Here is a 16232-nt window from a genome sequence, read left to right as displayed (position 1 = left end):
AAAGGGCTTTTGCCAATGGTTTTAGTTTATTTTAAGACTGAGAACAACTTTTATTTGGCCTTTCCTTCAACAAACTAAACATGGTGAACCTATACCAAGCCTCACTTTAAGGCAGAAGTTGTTAACCTGTGACTCTTGAGCTGGCTGCAGCTTGCAAGCCCAATGAAATTGACATGACAGTGGGGAATCCTACTGTTTGCCTGCACCTGCTTGTGCAGCGTGGAAGGGCTATGTTGGCCAAAAGTCACATACATGGTTATGAATGAAAGTGAGATAACAGTAAGATGACACCACCAGTTACCCCAGGTTATAGCATCATGACCAGTTCAGCCATGCCCAATATCTCAGTGAAAGAAAAGGGAGCTCATGCTACCCAACCAAGAAATAGTTCTAGATATTCCCCTCCCATTGGCTCTGTAAAGTATGTTGTGTTAGTCATGTCAGTCTTGGCCACAGGAAGATCTGTGGTATGGCTTGAAGGTAAAGGAAGTTGAACGAGATCTGACAGAAGATCCAGTGCTTTATCCATTGTCCTGAAGTTTTCTTCTGAAATCTCTTCAGCTTGTCTCAGCATCCTTCATGCTTTGCGGACAGCAGAACTGGACACAGCTTTCCGAAGCAGGGTCACATACAGAGGAAACAATTTTCCTCCAAGATACCCTAAGTTTTATATCCATAAATTCTATATGTTATTGTGCTACATTATAAGTCAATGTTCAAACTGCTTTCCATTCTGAATCCCAGGCCCTTTAAGAGTGATTGTTTCCCGGAACATCACCCCTTCCAAGGAATCACCTGAGTTCTTTGTTCCTTGAAGCAATGTTATCTTTTGCACTGTTTATCATACTTCCATTTTTTCTGTTACATATATTTATTATAAGTTTTCTTTCAAGGCCTTAGATACCATCGTTTAATACATACGGATCCTAGTGGACGCACTAGAGGTTCATCTTTGTTAGAGGCTAGTGTATGAGATTTGGATAGCTTGGTCAAGCACAGTATAAAATCGTCTCGTGACATATTTAGCCCCTTTTCCAGTTAGGTGTACTGTTGGTGGATTCACTTGTTACATGCCTTGTGTGTAAGAGAGCAAGGTGCTTTGCTGAGCAGTCTGGTACTGCAAGTGTCTTTTCACAGTCCCTTTATTCTCTCTGATATTTGATCCCTACCTGATCTTTCTCTTCCTCTTCCAGAGACACCTCCAAGGACAGTATCACTCCATATAAGGGGCAGGGGAAGACATGTGGGTGCTGAAAGATGCATGGAGAGGAAGATGAAGTTTCTGGGAGATACTATGGGGTGAGGAGGTTGGTGAACATGGAGAAGAGAATACCTATTGTTCATCAGCTATTCAAAGGCCAATTCGCTAAGGGTTGAATAACCCCAAAGTCTCCAGTCCTGTTTTACATTCCCTTTAGAACACACAAAGGCAGTTTGCCTCTTTCTGTCTTCAAAGGAGTCACTAGCAACTCCCCCCCCAAACAAACAAACAAACAAAGAGACAAAAAAACTCACACAGGAGTGAAAAAAATCCTCAAGTTTCCACTGAGATCAGTATCCCTCAGCTTTTCTGTAGTTAGATTATTAGCATTGATTTATTATCACACATTTGCAGGACCTCATTGTCCATAAGCAGTCAGGATGCTAGGATAGTTTAAACAGGCTTCTTCTGAGGCCAAGGAATGGATCTGTAGCTCAAATGTTGTTGAATGAATGGCCTTTAAAATTTACATCAGGGTGCTCTATGACTTGCAGGAAAAGTGTGCCAGCTTTTGTAACCAACAGAGCTATAATTTAGACTGCCTGCTTTTTGAGGAAGTTAGCAGGATCACTGTTTCAATAAAACCCAATGATATGAGCAACTCACATTTGGATCCCGAGGAAGAAGCCCCACTTGATGTGGATCGTGATGCTCCTTTCATGGAAAATACCCCTTTGCCTCTGCGAGTTGTTGTCACAGCCACACGAGGACGCTTCAGTGGTATCACTGCACGGGGTGGTGGGGGGACACGGCCGTGGTAATCAAACAACCTAGAAAAGATGAAGTCAGTTGGACTCCATAACACTTTCTATGATTTCATGTCATGGAAACCCTGTCAACTAAATTTTCATGTTATCTTTGAGAAAATTACCCTTTGAAACCATAATCACTTTATATCACAGTCAAATTAGATTTCAAGGACCTATGCACATTAAGTGCCATATTCAGATTTCAGTCACAACCCAGCACACAGCTCAGATTTTGCATAGTTTAAATGAGGGATGTTTTATGGGATTCTGTTATTTGTAGCATGGAAAATCCATAACCTGTTTTCCGCAGGTCCACATCAGTTCATTGCACACAAGGAACAGCAGTACATTTTGTTTCAGCTCCTTTATTACATGCATGGCTTAGATTCTAGTTTTCTGTCTCCTATCCATACAGATAGAAAAATAAACGAACTTTTCTGAAGCCAACCGTCACCATAAAGAAACATATTGCAGTTTGTAAAACAGCAAAAAATTCTTTCTGTTGTGGGAGCTGTATGTCCTTCAGAGTCTACAGAAAAGGGGTCCCATCATATGTGCTCTTTATTGAAAGGTGAACTGATCTAGAATCACTAAAACACTCAAGCAAGATTTATAAAAATAAATTGCTAGTCTTGTTCAAACAAAATACATCGTAGTAAGTAATTCAAAGAATTACCACTACAATCAATGAAAGATAATTTATAACCTAAATGAACTAGTATCCCCATCCCCCCCAGTTCCCAAATCCTAAAAACACAGCAATTAATAACAGCTGGCTAACCTCATAGAAGGAAATAAAGACAATAGAAAAAGTAATCAAAGCTACAGACATATTTAGAACATAAAAGCTATGGGCTCTGAACAGAACAGACTGGGAGAACAAAGTTCAGTAAATGAACATTTCCAGTTCTGAGACTGAAGTTGAAGGACAAACAATGTTCTCATGAAACATTCTTGAATTTCTTTCAAAAGATACTTGCAACTAGTAATTATGTAAATTTATAACTGCATGTTTAATTTTCAGACAATTCTGACTACTGTCCCCCAGCTGGAAAGACAGATATTTATTTGAAAACAGACACACAAGAAACAGTAATTCAGTCAGCACAGTGCCTAACAGCATATTGAGCAGAAAGCAGAATGAAACTTAAGTCTTGTAGCCCCTTTTCTGGCAAGTAAGCACCTAATGCTTAAATCCCAAGATTCTCACAGTTGTCTGTACCATAATCCTACAGACAACTTAACTAGCTGCTTCATTTTTTCCTGTCATAGCCGTTTGCAACACATATCGCAGTGATCCTATGACTCCAATTGAAGTTGAAATCCATGGCCTTGAATATTCTCGATAAATAAGTGGATTCCAGACATTATAAGCATAGTTAAACAATTGTATATGAAGATGAATGTAAAAAATACAAACATGTTTTAGTGTTCATCTTCATATGCAATTGTTTAACTGTGCTTATGATGGCTGTCACTCATACTCATATATTTATTTCACAGCACTAACCATTATTGCCACCCTTTTCTGATCCCAATACTGCTTTAGTTCAGATGAGATAAATGTATTCTCCCCGAATAATTCAGGGAAACTTGGAAAACTAATGAATATTAGGAAAAAAAAAAATGTCTTCTGAGATTAGAAAGTTTGGGGTAAGACATATCTAGTTCAGAAATTCAGAGAGTCATGAATCCATTTCTGCATTTCTATTTCGTAAAAGTATGTTGATTGTACATTCATGTACATAAAAGAAATCTCAGATTAGAAGAGTTTGGTAGAGTAATGCCATGTTCCCCTCCTGCCTGCTAAACCAGGCTATTATAATGCATACAACACTGCTAGGACATGAGCTGCTTATCCATGGTTATCCACGTTAACCCTGTGTTACAGTAACTCTACTAGATCTGCATGAATACTGTTAAACTCCCATCATGCTGAGCTAGGCTGTGTGTACCTACTCAAGGCATAAGTTTCCCATTGCTCAGACATTCACACTCCATTTCCTACCATAGACATACACTTGCTTTTCAACTTGTGGTCTGACTTGCCTCAAGGGCCTTCTAGACTTCTAAGCATTGTTGGAAAAAGTTTGAAATACCACATTTGCAGGAGACATTCCACATCTTTTCACACACATTTATGAAAAGACAAAGACAGGATTGTCATTTGAAGAATTTTACAGTTGCTATATGTTCCAGTGAAAGTATGCCTGGAAGAACTCTTTAGGAAGGAACACTGAGCAACTAAACTATCATTAAATTCTTCAGCACAGAAAAAGCCCCAAAAGCTCACAGAGAAGGTTAACAGCAAAAGAGCTGTTTAATGAACAAACATTGGATGGTGGTAATCCTGTCTGTGATCTGTTCAAATAGTCTTCCGATACACAATAAAAATAATGAAATCAATAATATGGAAAATCAAAACAGACCTATCTAACCAAACAATGTGATTGCATTATAAACAAACAGTAGAAATGGTATAGGACGTATAAAAATATAACCACACATACCGATTGTAGAAATCATCCCTGTAGTAATCATAATCGAAGACATAACCACTGTGGAAAAACACAGAAAAACAAAAATGAACTGGCTTACAGAAAATTATACATCCCTTAATACATTTGTGGTAATATTGGTTTACTCTCACATTCCAAGGCATTTTTTCAAAATCTTCTCACTCCCTCTCCTCAAATATATATTGTGTGTATGTATACACACATATATTGTATAGTTTATCCATGCCATTGTCCGCTATCATTCTGTAGTATATTTGGAAAAGTGAAGTCTGGGGCAATCAAAATAGTCAAAACTATTGACAGCACATATAGAAAGAAATTAACACAGCTCTGTAATTAGAGGTTCATTACAGTATGATTCTCTGAGTGATCGAACAAAGTACACACTCTAATTAATACTGAAACCCTCCTCTTTTCTGCATTAACATAGCATAATCAGTGGACTAGAAAGATTGGTAAATGTGTGAGAGATTGGCAAATGAGTGAGTGGGTGAGGACAGGAACTAGAAAATGGATTTGATTCATGAGAAACATGAAAAGAGTTGGCTTGTTGGTCCTTGAGTTCACCAAATCTTTCATCTGGAAGATTTAAACATACACAAAAAGAAAGGGAAAAAAGTTAGGAAAATGCATGGTGCAGGCAATAATGTTACTGAGAGTTTTTCAGTGACTTTTGTCTCAGGTTCAGAGGGGAGTATACATGCCAATCTGAGAAAAGAAAGAGACCATTAAGGGAAACAAATATAGGTAGGAAATAGCAAATGTCCAGAGGAAACCTATTTTTGAGTTGTTGATTGCAATGTCAAACCTTCCTTGTCCTTAGGTTCGCATCCCAATAGCCACTTTCTGCTTTTTTGATGAAGAAACAGCAATGAAATCTGTCTCACTCCTCCTCCCAAAATAGAACCCAAGAGCTTATAAATGGACTGTACTGAAAAGTCACTAGGGATTTATACTCTGCCTGATGAAGGAGTAGGGACGCAAAACCTAAGTTTTTCACTTGCTTCAGAAGGACAATTATGAATAGGAAGGGATGAGAGGCACAAAGAAAGAAAGAATCATTAAAAGAAAGAGAAGATTTAAATATAAAAGCAGAAGGGTAGAAAAGAGATTTAGAAAGGACAAAGCAGAGAAGAAAACATTCACAGAAACTGAAGAGATGAATGACAGTAGCTACATATTAATGAAGCTTCTGTAGAGGGAATGGACTTCTGGGTAACTTCTGCTCCTGAACATTGCAAAATGTCCTCCAATTTTTTATTATTTATTTATTTAGTACACATTTTGTAACATGGGACAAGAATTCTGAACTGACATTTTTTGGTTTTGTTTTTTTCTGATCTCATGAGACTCACCAGATGAGAAAGAGAGCACGCTGACTGCAGTTCAGTTGGTAAACTGTTTGAGAAGGAAGAGCCCTATATGCATTTTATATGAAATATTAACTAAATAAAACAGCCCTGGGAGACTAGAACCCAGCAGAAGATAAGCACAGTATGGGAGATGGAAGAAATATAATATTAAATAATATTATTTACACATTGTACAGAAATCATATTTCTGTATCTCACCTTAACTCAACTGTAGCAAACGTTTTCCTAAACTATGCCACATCTCTTATTTTGTCTTTCATTCCATAGACAGTCTACATGGAATTAAGAGGTAGCAAAGCTAAGATTTTATTTACAACTATTCACAGTTTGCTAATGGCTTTACTTAGCTGCATGATTAATAGCTGCAATAAACCTGTATTTAATATTGAATTTGTGTTTTTAAGTAGAAGAGCACAGACAACTTGAAGAGAAAAGATTAAATTTAAAAGGCCTGTCACATGAAAACTTTCACCTGAACTGACATTAATTTAATTTGCATAAAGACCAGATAAATTCTATTTTTCAACGTTGGAGACCATGAACCTGATGAAGAACAATTCACTTTGCACCAGCTAGAGGAAAGCTGAAGGGCAGTCATACTTCTCTGGAGCACTCAGCTCTGGCCCATGGGAGACAATAAGGTTAGGCCACAGGACTTTCACAGGGTGTGAGAGCGACTCACTTTTCGTATGCAAAATTTCATGACAGAGATGGCTCAAAGCCACCTCTGGGAATGGGGGCAGTGAAGGGGCACAGGAGGGTGGGAGTGGTTGAGGAAGGCTCAAAGGGTTGCTCAGGTGAGGATGGAGAAGAGGGTAGGGGCAGTCAGCTGCGGTTTTGGGGCAGGGGTCAGTGGGTATTTTGGGTAGGGAGAATGCAGGAAGGGGTTTCTTGTGTGGCAACTGGCAGTTTCTCTCCTTCTCTATTGGGCTTACACTCTGTCGCTGTATCGGTGAGGAGAGGCTGTCCCACAGAATTCCTTACGTAAAATGTTTTTAAACTGTGGAAAAATGTGTATTAGCAATTTTTTTTTTAATTCAGTGTAAAATCTGGGATTATACTTCTCTTTTGAAAGAAGCAGTTTTGCACATCAATCAGCCCCTAAGAATTTTATTCTTTTGCTCTGTTTCTTGTTCAGATAACTTCTGCCTTGAAACTGAACTCAATTCTTCATATTCCTTCAGCTTTGCAAATTACAATTTAAACCCACCATTCTCTGTGTGGTCCAAAGGCTTATCAGTGGGACCAGAGCAGAAAAAAGTAGAAGTACATTTTTAAGTCTGATTATCACATAGCAATGTAATTTATGAATTCTTGTAAGTTTTTATAGGTTGCCTATATTTCATTGCTTCAGAAACATCTGATTTTGGCATTGCTCATTATGATTGCCCAGAAACATGTTGGGTATCAACATTCATTATATGGTAAAAATTTTCAAAGGCTTCCAGAAAGATAAAAGAGGGACATTGCCCCTATGCCTTTAATCTTCACCCTGGGAAACCCCAGCAATTGTCATGAAGTATTTTTACACCTGAAGCCAGCTCTGGCTCTGTTATAGATGTTGCCTCTTTAAAGTTACGGTGCTTTGCTTTCTTGCATAGCACAAACTGCCATCCGTTGCTACTGAAATAGGAGGTAACTGCAGGTATTCTGAATTTTGCATGACAGTCAATCTCTGACATAGACATACCCACACCTTTAGTTGCAGTATACATCATCCAATTTGCCCACTCTATCGCACTCTCTATCAAAAATTACTGACCCCATGGCTGGGACACCAGATGCAAACATATGGTAGTTTCTAAGTGTGACCTGTTAGCACAGTTGGCAAGCTAGCAGCAGCTAATTTGCTTCCTTTTCTAGTCTGAATTTACTGTAAGTGAAATCTACTTCAGCATTCAAGGCATCCCTGCTAGTAAAATCCCGTGCTCCCACAGTACGGGGGAGTTCAGCGGGGGGTGGGGAAGAAATATCTGCTTTCCCCTCAGGCTATTAGGAGCTCTCTGCATGGGTAAAAGATATTTTTGCATGGAGAATCATTAGCATGGAGCAAGAAAGAGCACATGCAGAGACTTGTTAACTGGGACCGCTTGCAAAGAGGGAGCAACAGCTACTTCACCTTTGCGGGGGGAATAGCAGAAGTGGATGTACTACCACGAACTCTCAACAGAACAAAGGGTTCTTTTTTTTTTTTTTCCTTACCCACTGCTTAGACTCCTCAGAGAAAGCTGCTGAATTTAAGCTTTGTTCAGGGAGGTAAGACATTTATCTTGCCATGCTACGTATTAAAATTACAGTAGGATAGTAGCACTGTAGGACCTTATCTGTAGGTGTTGGCCCTTATGGAATAAGGAGACATGTAAAGGAGGGTGGGTTTAAAATTTTTGGAAATCTTAAGGTGGAGCCATGATCTGAGTCTCTCCTTCCTTCTCTGAAATTCTGTGTGCAGCTATGTCAGCACGGGCAGCGCAGCGGCAGAGTGCGATAGCTCCTGCATTAACGGCTACATTAAGCATCCTTAGCAGTGACTGGTGGCCTAACAGCCCACAGAGGCAAGACATTATGTTAGACCCTGAGAGGTCTGGAGTACTATAAGGGTAGTTCCTAGTCCTCTTGGTTGTGAAGCAGTTGTCCTGAATGTGTATTGTAAAGGGCATAAATCAATGATGATGAGAAAAACTCAAAACTGATAACCTAGAAGAAAAAATTGCAGTTTGTTTTAAACCAGTCTCACTTTTTGTTTGTTTTTGAAGTTGAATGATGATTTTTCAGTGCTTGGTAGTGATATGTTAATGACATTACACTGTGAAAGCAACCAGTATAGCTCTCCACCTACAGCCATAATTGTTCATACCTATGAACGCCAAGGGACAAACATAAGCTTTGGTCAGTACTGTGGTATAAAACATGAAGCAGAAATTCAGCGCAGATAATCATTGGCACTGAGATCAAGGTGACTGAAGGGCTCTTAACCCCTTGAGAGTTATTCCTTAGCAACCCACCAACCTGTGTTAAGAAGGCAGCAAGAAATCACTTGCACAGTGCAGAATACCAAATACTGAGCAAGTCGGAAGCAGAGAAAGGTTTAAACGAGCCTCTGAACTGGTGAAGTCAGCGGTTTCATGACGGCATTGTAAACAGATTACTTACCCGCAAACATATGCCATCCCTGCAGCATTAACAACAGAACTGTGCACAAGATGCTGCTATTAAAATGGAAGACAGTAAAAGACACTGTGATGATCACACCAAGACCAAAGAAAACTCATCAATAAAAGGTGTTTCTGTTAAGCACGAGTCATGGTTCCTTATTCTGACCAAAGAATCCTGTATTAGTTGGAGAAAGATAATGACTCTTTTTAGCTTCGCTTCACTTAACACTAAGCCTATTTTAAATTCTGTATGCCTGTAGAATAAAGGAATCCCCAAGGACCAGATTTTCAGAGCTGTAATTCTATACATATTCGACTTTCACATGTATATCAGCAGTTATATGTGTGTCAATCAGGCAATTGCAAAATTATGCCTCTGCATTTTTGAAATAAGCTTACATATGTTATTATGTCCTTATTTATCTGATGGCATTGTATATTGAAAATACATCACTACTGCATAGCCTTTCTTATGTTCTGTGTTCTATTGCACAAAAGATTTTTATAAATTAATATTCATATTCTGTTTTCATTTACTTTGCTCTAAACAGCAGTTAATATAACTGACTTCAGTGGAGTTAATCTGAATTTAGAATAGTTAATGCAGAACAGAGCAGAATTTGATTGTCTTGTTTTCAGAACAACAAGAATTTCAATCTTGCATGTGATTCCCCCTTAACTATCATCTTTTTTTTCCCCTTCTGTAGGTATTCATCTGCAGAGATTTATTTGTAAATCATAAATGTTGACAAACCAGTCATAATGTATCTTAATTCAATTGACAGCCCTATCACCATTTATACTGTCAATTGATTCTCTGTTGTCAGGGCTGGATAAAAATATTAAAAACAAAAGCAATATTCCTTCAATCAAACTCTTTTTAGAAGGCACATATCAACATAATGGTTCAAAACAGTAATCCAGTCACTTGTAAAATCATTTCTCTTGTCATGTAAAGACAGTGCTAGAAATTGTTCCTATAGAGTGCAAAAGAGAATCAGTCTAAACTGAAGGGATATTAAAAAAAAGAAAAAATAGTAGTGGGGGTGACTAGATGATTTAGGGAACAAGCAATGCGAGGTGGAAATTTTCTCTGATAGAAAATCAATCAGATGGCAAAGACTTTCACGAGCTAGTAAAAAAGGTGGAGATTTCAGGTCATTTTTCAGTGAGGGCTACCTACATTCCCCAAAGACACCGTTTAAATTGGTGCTAATTAACATATTAATTGATAATCTCACTGCAAGCATCCAAGACTAAAGGAGTGTGGGGGCTGAATACCAGCTTTACTTCAGAGATGATCCTGTTTTAGTTAAGGCTGAGGATGCCAATAGAAGTGAAAGGACACTTCTGTTTTGCAGTTCAGGCTGTATGTCCTGCAAAGAGAACTTCAGAGTCTCCAGAGCCTGCTTTTTGCTGATATGCTTACTGTCAGTGATTCCTTCAGCTAACATAGTCCTGGAAGTTTACAGAAAAAAAAAAAAAAAAAGAGAGAGAGAGAGAGCAAGGAGGAAAAGCAATTATAGAAAAATGTGTTTTACACTCTTTTCTATAATGCAGTTACCAGGTTAAATAGGCATGGTTAAAACAAACAAACAAAAAAATTATTACCAAAGTGATTAAAGATAATCTACTATTTATATGCTTCCATTACTGATCGATTCTCATAATAGTTTTGTAACCATAAGTTAATAAAATTATTTTCCGAATTCTGTTTGGTCATTTAATTCATAAATGCAAGATAGCATTTTGAGCTTCTATTAATGTATATGGAGAATCTTTCTTGCAAAACTGACAAGTATGTGGCAAATCTAATCCAAAGAGGTATGCTTTGCTTAAGTAAGGCATATATACATTTAACAATTTGTCTGACATACAGTACCCCATTTCCTGCACCTATTAAAGTATCTTTCTACAGAGGCTAGGCAGAACTCATTTGAAATATAAGCAGGCTGGTTTATTCCACCTTCAGATATATCTTTTCTTTGTCCTCTTCCTCTCTCCCCAAAACTATTTTCCTAATGAAATGTATTTTTTGGGACACTATTGAATGTACTTTCCAACATGAATTGGGGGCAAAACCTGGCCAAATATTCAAAGTTGAATATACACAGTTAAGCAAGTAAGTCATTTAGACACCTCCCTATAGAGGGTTAGGCAAAGCTTGTGAAGCACAGGATAGCAGAAACATTGAGTTTAATATTCAGACCTGGAGAATCAGCTGGCCTGAGAGCTGCTTTTGGCAGTCAAATGGGCACAAGTAATGCAGGGAGTTCAAAGCAAAATTTAGCCCAAACAATTTTCTATACAGCATAAGTGCTAGGTATTAGAAGTACTCCAAATCAGAAATATTTACTGTGGCGGCAGGCATAGTCTACACTTAGCACTGCTGGACTGAGGCTTTTTAGAAACAAAATGCTGCATTGTAGCTTTTCTACTTCAAGAAACCTAAATAAATCCACTTAATATCTCCCTGTCCTTTCTCCTGCTGTTAAACTATTTTTCTCTCATCTAATGTAATCTCCAATTACTTACATTTCCCATGGGAACATATTGTACTAAGGTAATGAAAAAGCTTTCCAGTGTCAAGTGGCCTAACCTTTTCCCAAGGTATCCTTTAATTGTATAGAGTGACTGGGAAATTCTTGATGTCCATATATATAATTTTTTTTTCTTAGTACAAGAGTAATGAGTCCTGCTTCTTAAAAATGTGTTTTAAATTCAGTGTATTCAAGGCACTACTGTCAAACCATAGACAAGTGATTGATTATCCAGTTTATTGGTAATATTGTATACATTGCAGGAGTGTCATTTAACTTGGTTTGACAGGTACAGAAGACTCTCATTGACAGGTGTAGGAATAAGTGATGGGTTTAGGCTTTGAAATGTTTCTACAGCATTTCACTGAACAGAAGATTGATAAATTAAAATCACAGTGGTAGCACCGGAGTTGAAAGACTAACCACTCAAGACTACAAAAACAGATCTCCAAAAACTTTATGCACTCTCCAGAGAAGCAGTCTTAGAAGCACTGAATGAAACAGAAAAGCATGGTTCACAAAGGATTAATTAATTACAATGTGACAATGCTGGAGTTCAGGTAGAGAAAAAAATATTTCTAGGGAATTGCAACAAGTGCTCTCCTGTCTCCTCCCCCTTTCAAACCGTCAAGAAGGTTTAAATTAAATTTAATTTGGTTCTCATTTACACTAAGTTTACTGATGTAATTTAATTCATTTGGACTGAGTAACTCATGGTTTAAACCAGCAAAATGGAGACATAAACAGAGCCATTATTGTCAGTGTCCTGAGTACGCCTTGCTGAGACAAGACACGCTGCTTGTTTCTCTAAGACTGCATTTTGCAAGTGAAGTTACAATGCAAGCTTTTTTGAAGAACATATCCAGTGCATAGTTTAATTAGGTTACATTTTTGGTTTCAGGTTTACTCTGTGGGTTTTTTTGTGTGTTTTTTTTCCCCCCAGTTATAAGCTCCTTAAAATATAGTAGTTACATTTTATAAATCACATATTGTAATATATTCCACACATTTTAGTAGCATAAGTGCAGCTAACTTAATGATCTACAGTCTGACTACTGTATCAAAAATAAACAAATAAATAAATTTGGGTAGTTCAATATGTATTTTATGTGATCTCCTCCTCTTCTTCCTTCCCCTCCCCAGATGTTACAGGACCTCTTCCGGAGTCTCATTCATATCATTGTATTAATCAAGCTCCAAGGAAACAGTTACACAGATTCACATTTTGACAACTTGCTTGCAGCAGGTGGGCAAGTTTTGTTAGATTGTTGTAATTGTATGTTAAGAACATAATACTAATGTTTATATATGACACATCATTTAATGGCTATAATGTTAGAATTTAATTTTTTTTTTTTTCTTGCTCGATGACAACATTTATAAATGTTTCTTTAGTCTTATCAACCCTGGCAACAATTATTCCATGTATATAAAAATGCAATATTAATACATACATCCTCTCATCTGGAAAGATATTCCTCACTCTTAATTAAGATACAGTGATCCTCATGGTTCTTAGACAATGACCAGTATATCCGCCTTTTCTCTTCTGTATATATTCATTTCATAGCATTTCAGATATTAAGAAGATGACAGCACGGAAGAGGGCTCAGGTAGCTTTACGCTTCCATTATTGCCATTTTCTGCAGCATGTGTCCCTATATCATGTGGTCACAGCCCCTGAGCAGAGTGGTTCTCTCCTGTCAGATTAGAGCTGCACTTGACCCAGTATGCATCATTGCTGGTAAACATTTATAGAAAGTTTCATTTCAAATGTTTTATCACTCTGGGTAATGCACATTAGAAGCTAACAATACAGACACATCACAGGTAAATTTGTTTTTTTATAGTCTATTGAATTAAGCTGCCATAACAATTTACTTCTCAGAATTGCCTCCAGCATCTCTTCCAGAAACATAAGACTCTGTGAAGAATTAAAACTGCTGAAGTCTTTCTCCCTCTCTCTCTCCTCTCCCCCCTTACCTGCTTGCTAAACTCCCCCCCCACAATTTTTGCCTTCTCCCAGCAAAATCACATTACCGTTACTCACCCTTATAGGACTTACATGACTGGGATATTATTTTTCTATGAATGCTGTACACAGCAAGACAGTTTTATAGCCTATAAAATACCAGCCAGAACATGAAATACACCTAATGACTGATGCCTAGACAAGGTTTGGTTGAAACCAAAAGGTATTTGATTCCAGATTTGAAGTGTAATCATGATTTATATGTGTGCGTGTGTGTGTGTAAGTTCATAAAAAGGACTAGTTTTGCAAGGAAACAAAGCCTTATTCAATACCTCTCAGGTACCTCTGCCTCTGTGAAAGAGATGTGCTACTGGGACATAATGCTGCACTACATATAAGCTGCACTAACAACCTCCAGTTTTGCTTCACTAATTTCACTGTCACAGAAGATGTAGCTCTCATTTCTATTCCATATCCTCCCGCACCTCAAAAAAAGAAGGATGGATCCACAGGACGAATTAGATTGTTTGAGAAATGTTTCATTTTTCCTCCTTTGTGTATTGATTGTGATTTCTGTGAAGGTGTTCACCATTTTCAGGTATTTGACAAATAGTTCACAGAAAAAATGCAGTCTGAAAGTTGGTCATTTTTCATTTTGACTATTTGATGTTCACGGTGCGCCTGAAAACCTGCCTGTAGTTTCCGTCCCTTGATTTAGATGGCAAGAGAGAAAACAAGGGCATGCCTAGTAGGTACTTTGAGACAAATAATTGATTTTGCTAAAATCCCTAATATGTTGAGACTTACGAGTACTTTCTGGTGGTTATCTGACCGGTTATAAACAATGTTTGACATGAGGAGCTACAGGACGATGGCTGATTCAGCCTCCCATTGCTACCTTGGAGAGTAAGGGCTGCAGGATTCAATTGCCGGAGAGTTCAGAAGGTTATTTTTATAGAAAGCATTAGAGGCAACTGAAAAGCCCCCCCCAAAAAAATCCAGTAACTTTAGATTTGTTAGAAATGGATGCATACTGTTAAAATTAAGCAAATGCTTTAACATTAGCTACAGAGTCACTACCATGGCAATATAAACTAGCAGTTGCTGGTCATGCATGACAGTTCCACTCTGATTTGCCCTCCTTCACATTTAAGGCACATTCTCAGAATTTTAATTCTACTCTAATATGTTGTTGTGAAAAAAATGCCTTCTTTTTATTGAACAAAGCAGATCCCTACATGAATCCAGAACAAAAGCTGAAGACTTTACCAAAAAAATTCTAGTGCTTTATTCCTCTTTATTCCTCTTAAGACAGTAGAAACAACAGAGAATGTGACCTGAATACCTATTTATTTTTTGTATAGATCAACTGCAAAATTGTTGTAACCTGTTACACCTCTGTGTAAACCCTGATGACAATGTGTATGACAGATGTCACCAAAGGTGTAATTTGGCCTGCAGAATGATAAAAAGTATTCCAAGAACCCAGGCTGACCATGAAAAAATTCCCCCAAACTCAATGGATAAATGCAGATTGCTTTGAACTTCAGCTCATAATTGTAACTAAGGCCAAAAAAAAAAAACCCAGACCAAATCAAGAAAGCCAAAATCAAGACACTCCTTAAAATCAACAGCATTTTTCTACTGCTTGCGCAGTCTCTGGTCTGAATTTGACCCTAAACACCATAAAACCTAAAACCTGCTTCTTGTCATATTAAAGTGTGTGAAGACATTATACTAATGTAGTTGTGAAGTGGTCTGTAAATGAGGTCTGGTCTCCCTCAACTCAGCTTCAACTCTCAGAGTTAGCTAAATTCATAGAAATCTAACTACAAAATGATCTTAATAGCTGAAATCTTGCCCAGTATTCAGGGCATATCCTGATTTTGTTTTATTTCTAATGAGGGGTTTACTACAGTGTGCTAATGTACAGCTGAACAATGCAATAAGGCAAGGTGTGAGTTATTGTTCCTTAGTATCATACACAAGGGCCATTGACAGAACAACACTAAAGATATAACGGCTGCTAGCCTGAAGCTTATTACCTTTTTAAAAAAACTTAAAAAAATACAAATGGGAAACAAGATCTCCAATTTGCTTTGAGTCAGCAACATGACTTGCCAACAATATGCTGGATTTCACAAGAGCTGGGCCCATGTATTGGAGTCATTGGCTAAAAGTATCAGTGCACGCTGCCACATGTCTAAGCTAAAGTGACTTCCCTACTATATCTAGCATGAGATCAGGTCAGCTGTGGCTTTGCCTATCTGAGTCTTGAAACTCCAGTGGATGGAGATCCTGCAGCCTCTCTGTTGAACATATTCCATTTTTTCCAGCTCTGGTGATGCAACTCATTGTGAGACACAACACCTTAATGAAATGATCAAGGTTAAAAAGAGTACAGAATCAAAAAAAAAAAAAAACAACCCCACAACACTATGCACAGTAATAACCCTCGTCTTTACATATTACAACACAACACCTGTGACAGGGAAGAGAGGGGACAGTTAGAACACATGGATAGCCAGGAAAACAGGCTTTTTTTTTTTTTCAATATGTTTCATAATTTTAAGTTGTAAATAAAAAATGTGTATTAAAAAAACCTCTAGGTGATCTAGTATCTTCTCTAAATCTCTAGTACTGTAGTACTCTAGTATGTTCTTTCT

The 16232-nt window shown here is 37.8% G+C and overlaps 1 protein-coding gene across 7 annotated transcripts in view; it reads right to left on the bottom strand.

Moving 5' to 3' along the window:
* RALYL (RALY RNA binding protein like) overlaps window positions 1-16232 on the bottom strand; it is a 387048-nt gene that overhangs the window by 31013 nt on the left and 339803 nt on the right. For all 7 annotated transcript variants that reach the window (XM_067290597.1, XM_067290596.1, XM_067290601.1 and 4 more), the window contains 2 exons: window positions 4521-4568; window positions 1868-2031 (listed from right to left, as the gene is read on the bottom strand). In XM_067290597.1, the coding sequence (XP_067146698.1) occupies window positions 1868-2031; window positions 4521-4568 (212 nt within the window). The remainder of the gene's footprint in view (window positions 1-1867; window positions 2032-4520; window positions 4569-16232) is intronic.

The sequence above is a fragment of the Apteryx mantelli genome, chromosome 2 (assembly GCF_036417845.1).
Source record: "Apteryx mantelli isolate bAptMan1 chromosome 2, bAptMan1.hap1, whole genome shotgun sequence".
NCBI lineage: Eukaryota > Metazoa > Chordata > Aves > Apterygiformes > Apterygidae > Apteryx > Apteryx mantelli.
The sequence above is the reverse complement of the archived record's forward strand: the minus strand, read 5'-3'. Positions and strand labels throughout refer to the sequence as shown.